The following is a 5,571-nucleotide window of genomic DNA, read 5'->3' as shown; positions in this document are numbered from 1 at the left end:
CTCTTCCCCTTGGCATGGACTCGTATATGTAGAACAGATCGGCTTTTCAGTGGGCGTAGCGCATGACCACGTCAATTTCACCTCCCCCGTCGTTTTTATTGTTTGCACCATGAAATACACTGCCTTAGCCTTGTGCTAATGATCATACTACGTCTCAAACAATCACTAGTCTACGTCACAGGACGTTCTGAGTTGTCCTTGAAGCTTGACGCACCACTTTTGTTGATCCATGGCATTTTGCTACTGGTTGGTGATCTTTTAGCTTCAGCGCTTAGTGCAATCATACAAGCGTCTATCATGCTAATGCTAAAAGCGCTGAACTGCCATCGAACAACATGGAAATACACGTGCAGCATCACCTGAACGTTCTGAACCCTCGATTTCTCTTCTTCGTCTTGTTTTACAGTCCCCGTATCCCCACTCACCACCCGGCCCATCCTCGATCTCCCCGTGTTGCTTCATCGCACCATGCCCGGTAGCTTAGAAGGCCGATATATCAAACTCGAAGGTGAGTCGCTTCATACCATCTTCGTATCTGTTTCATATCCTCACTCTCTATCTACAGTTATCGGCGGAAAAAACCTCAAAGGTCCCTCGGGGCGCATTCCTGCTGGCATCTACATATCCATCAATGTTGACACGAGGAGACGCTGGAAATCAGCCATTAGAGTCTTATCATCCGACGAATCAGTCGCGTGGGGCGATACTGTGACCCTGTACAGTCCCTGGCCATTTTCAGATGCGACTTGATGACTGAACTTTTGCTTGTAGATCATTAGACGCATCACCCGAATTATCAGTGGAGATCAGGGCGTCCTTCGAGTTCGATCGAATGCTGGGCAATGGGGAAGTCGTTGGAAAACTGGAAACATCATGGGATGCGTTGCTCGATCATGGAAATGAGCCTTTCGGTGAGTAACCTGCTTCTCATTCATGCGCATATACTCACATGTTGTAGACATATCCTTCCCGCCCGTTCAGGGTGTTCAACCTTTCCTCACGCTGAAGGCCGCTGTTCTACATCCTTGCGACAATCATGACAGTGCAGTGCTTGACGTGAGTGACATCAGGTTCTGCGTTGTTAGCTTTTGCTGACGACGAAACACTTGATGTAGACCATCGTTGAAAGTGAAGTTGCTCAAGAGACGGATGCGGGCCATGAACGATTTGCCACATACGTGACAAGCAAGATGGTCTCTCACCTGAATGATGCCATACAGCATTTTCAGTTGGTCCTGGACCAATGTCCGGTTGGCCATCCTGACCGCGCAGGGGCTCTCACCAACCTCACGTGGGCCCGCCTCAAAGGCTACATTCAAAAGGATCTTCAAGACATCGACTGTATCACTTCTCTCTTCCGCGAAGCCCTTGCATTGCGTCCGCAGGGCCACCCCGATCATCCATTATATCTTTATCACCTCACCGAAGCGTTGAACTGGCGCCACGACTATCAACATACCGCCGCTGATATCTGTGAATCGGCCCAACTTCACTATGAGCTACTGCCTCTCTGTCCAGAGTACACCTACCTTCACAGCGTCGCGGCAGGGAAAAATGGTGTCGATTATGTGATCCGTGAATGCAACGAACTTCCAATAGATGCATCCGATGAAGGCATTCACCTTCGACGAGTTGTACTCAAGCTCTGTCCTCTGGGCAACGAGTACCATCTAAAAGCACTCGACAACCTTGCATGGGCTCTCATAACACGCTTTGAACAACGTGGCAGCATTGATGATCTAGACGAGTGCATACAAAGACATCGTGAAGCTGTTTCTCTGTGCTCCGAGGGACATTCTGAACACCATTTCTACCTGAATCAGTTGGCCTCGTCATTATGGCACCGTTTCAATCACCAAGGCAACTATCATGACCTCGACGAGGGCATCTCTTTGTGCGAAGAAGCGATGCACCTGTTCCCTGTCGAGTCAGAACATCGTCATGTCACATTGGACAACCAAGGAGCCGCCCTCGCCGCCCGTTTCAAGCGCCGCGGTGATGTTAACGACATCAACAGAGCCACAAGCCTCTTTCGCGAGGCACTGACGTTGTGCCTGTCTGGGGATCCTTGTCATGCCAAAACACTTAATAACCTTGCCCGCGTGCTCAAATTCAGATATGACAAATTGAATGTCCACGAAGATCTCAATGAGGCCATTGACCTGCACCGCGATTCTCTTCGGTCAATTCACAATTCACATCGCCATAAATATCTTAACAATTTGAGCTCGGCGCTGTCCTCTCGTTTCACACAAACACAGAAGAATGAAGATGTCGAGGAGGCCATTCGATTGTGCCAAGAATCATTGGAGGCTTTGCCTTCACTGCACCCGGATAGATATTTCAGCTACATGCGGTTGCAGGAAGCCTATTTGTCTCGTTACAGAGTGCAACGCATGTCTGCTGATTTGTCGCTCGCTGTAGAGAACTTCAGAATGGCATCACGACATCCCACGCAAGGCTTTCCAGACCGCATTCTGGCAGCCTGGAACTGGATTGTCGCAGCAGAGCAGCACAGTCACCCATCTGCACTGGAGGCCTATACAACATTTTTCGACCTTCTTGACCGTCACTTGGCAACACGATCGTCGGCAATTTCGCGGCGTGAAGCTGCTGCTGCCTTCCAATATGCCAGATCAGTGCCTGTAGATGCAGGATCATGTGGCATACGCCGGTGCAACCTCGAAAAGGCCATCGAACTTGTGGAGCAGGGTCGTGGTCAACAGTGGTCGCTCGCCTCACGGCTCAGGACTCCGCTGGAAGATCTCGAGTCGGAAAATCTGAATCTAGCCCACAGATTTTCGGAGCTGAGCAAGTGTCTGTCCGGGGCTCACGGTTCCACTATCAGCACAGACAGAGCTGCTGTTGATCGGGCAGAAACAGAGTACAGGAAACTTACGGAGCAGTGGGGAGCAGTGGTGGCTGAAATTCGTAATCTTAAAGGTTTCTCGAGGTTCCTTCTCCCGCCGTCGTATAGAGAATTGCGAGCGGCAGCACGTCACGGCCCAGTCATTATCCTCGTTGCGAGTCAATACTCGTGCAACGCCATCATTGTCCCGACGTCAGGAGAGCTCCATCATGTTCCCTTGCCGTCCATCACCCTTACAGATCTGAAGAATCTCAAGGATCGCTTCGCCAGGGCGATACGACACGCATCTATTATGGGCCCAAAGGTGCCGCGGAATGACCTAATTGTCCTCTTGCGGACAGTATGGGGCAACATCATGCTACCCATCGTCAGCGTTCTCCAGCATGACCTGAAATTAAAGTTACAATCACGAATCTGGCTGTGTCCAACCGCAGCTTTCACGTCCATTCCTCTCCACGCAGCTCATCCCTTTCAAACAAATGCAGATCGCTCGAAGGAGCCATGCCTGGAGGATCTCTACATTTGTTCTTACACGCCGACACTTTCGGCTCTGGCCAGATCTAGGCAGATGATGAAGCAGCGTGTCCCTCCGTCCTTTGTAGCGATTGGACAGGGTCAACCGGGTGCAGGGAAAAGCAAGGAGCTCCTGGCTGTCGACAGCGAGATTGAGCTTGTCCGAAAGCTCGTCCCTGCGACGACCATCCGTACCACTATTTCTGGTGACGCAGCCACACGAGCTGGTGCACTCCAAGCATTGGAAGAGAACACCTGGGTGCACCTTGCCTGTCATGGAAAGCAGGACCGGGAGCAGCCTTACAATTCTCACTTCGTCATGAAAGATGAACCTGTCACGCTACTTGATATCATGGAGAAAGACATTCCTCACGCCGAATTCGCGTTCTTGTCAGCATGTCATACCGCCGTCGGCGATGAGGAGACTCCCGATGAGGAGACTCCCGACGAGGTGATTCACCTTGCGGCTGGACTACAATTTTCAGGATTCAAGAGCGTCATTGGCACGCTGTGGGAGGTCGACGACGCTGTCGCAAAACATGTTGTCAAAGCTTTTTATGAGAATATGTTCAAGGATTTGGAGGACGGTGGTGAGATGGACTGTACGAAGGCGGCCTGGGCACTCAATCGTGCTACGCACTCCGTAAAGACGAAAGTTCCGCTTGAGCAGAGGATGGTTTTCATTCATGTTGGTGTGTAGTTCCTGTCGTGTTGCTTTCATCTGGTATGTTTTTAAGCTATTGATTTCCGATGCTCTTGGTCACTGTAGCACCTGTCAATTGTAGGATTACCTTCTGTTTTGTCATACTGTTGTTTCGCATTCCCTCACATGATATCGACTACTCTATAATATTTTGCAATTCATTCAATGTTCTAAGTATCAGTAGCGGTATGTTTTTTGTGCATTTGCGCAGGGAGGGATGTGCAGGGAGAGCACTGGGGAGTTTGATCATATCTTGCGATGACGACCCTATCTGTATGGTGACCACTTCAATATTAAGCCAGGCTGTGACGAGCCGGCACTCGTGTGCGCTGCAGCGGGAACAACACCACCTTTCGCTGTCGGTGACTTTGTCTTGCGTACCCGCTTCATTGCAATATATCTCTGTTCATCCCGTCTCTAGTAAGAATGGAATCCTGCACAAGATGCAACTGAAGCTCACCTGGAACCAACAGTGTATACCTCGAAGACTTCCGGACGTTTCATTGCTGGAGTCATTTCGGTGGAATCCTATCCTCAACTACGCATTACCTGTTTCCAGAGATTTCGGTGATCAGCGCTGTCGAGCTCCGCAGGGGGAGGGAAATCGTCAAGTGGTAGGCTCTGCGCGTCAGTTAGAGGTCCTTCTCATTGCTTATCTTAACCTTCTTTTAGTTGACTGACGCCGAGCTGAGGATTCATGCAACACTGACGGCCCATTATGTTCAAGGGACTCTGAGAACCGAGAAAGAACTTGCGTCATCATTCCTAGCACCTTCCTCATTTTTTGCTCCTTCTCTTCTTGCGTTGGTTGGTTGGGTGTAATGATTGCAGGCTCCACGGGTAAGTTTGAGCAAGCAAGACGAGTGAAGAAGCTGCGCTTGGGACGTTCTAGTGGAACGGACTCGTCTACCGACGGGTGGTGTTGAAGGACAACGTTCCAGAAGCGACAGGCTGGGGACCGGTGGGAGAGATGAGAATCAGGTGGCGCAAATTCAGGAGGTGCCTTGCCAGAAGACTAAGGGTAACTTATGCCCTTTGCACGAGATTTACCCGAAAGAAGTTGTATACATCTTCGTGACCGTCCTCGATGATGCCATCACCTCTCGTAGCATTAGCCTATGTCAAAACTATAAGCAACGAGATACAGGTGATTACATGCAAGAGTACTGACATTGGGGCAAGACAATGACGGGGACTCGGGACGAGTTTCCTCCTGCCTAACTTCTGTCATCTTCTCGAGGTATGGGTGCCGCCAGCTTAGGAGTGATGTCTTTGACCATCCACAGAGTGAAGTTCCTTTCGTCCCCACTGTACGCTTCACACCTCCTGTCCCGGGAGAACGAGAGTTCGAGACACAATGAAGGGGTTTGTCGTGGTCCTGGAGAAATGGCTGGCCGAGTGCCTAAGTGCCTGCCATCAATCCTCACCAAACGGGACAGTCAGCCGGAACAGTATCTCAGGTAATGGCCAGATGTTACAAGATCTC

The 5,571-nt window shown here is 50.4% G+C and overlaps 1 protein-coding gene across 1 annotated transcript; it reads left to right on the top strand.

Moving 5' to 3' along the window:
* The first annotated feature begins 281 nt into the window (after window positions 1-281).
* On the top strand, window positions 282-4,264 carry DFJ58DRAFT_916364 (CHAT domain-containing protein). Its single transcript, XM_041395473.1, has 5 exons — window positions 282-508; window positions 566-716; window positions 772-911; window positions 959-1,056; window positions 1,116-4,264. The coding sequence occupies exons 1-5, from the start codon at window positions 469-471 to the stop codon at window positions 4,080-4,082; spliced, it is 3,396 nt and encodes a 1,131-aa protein (XP_041239696.1). The 5' UTR covers window positions 282-468; the 3' UTR covers window positions 4,083-4,264.
* Window positions 4,265-5,571: the final 1,307 nt, after the last annotated feature.

This window comes from Suillus subalutaceus, assembly GCF_016647625.1.
Source record: "Suillus subalutaceus strain FC151 chromosome Unknown DFJ58scaffold_121, whole genome shotgun sequence".
Lineage (NCBI taxonomy): Eukaryota > Fungi > Basidiomycota > Agaricomycetes > Boletales > Suillaceae > Suillus > Suillus subalutaceus.
This window is presented reverse-complemented; position numbering and strand designations above follow the sequence as displayed.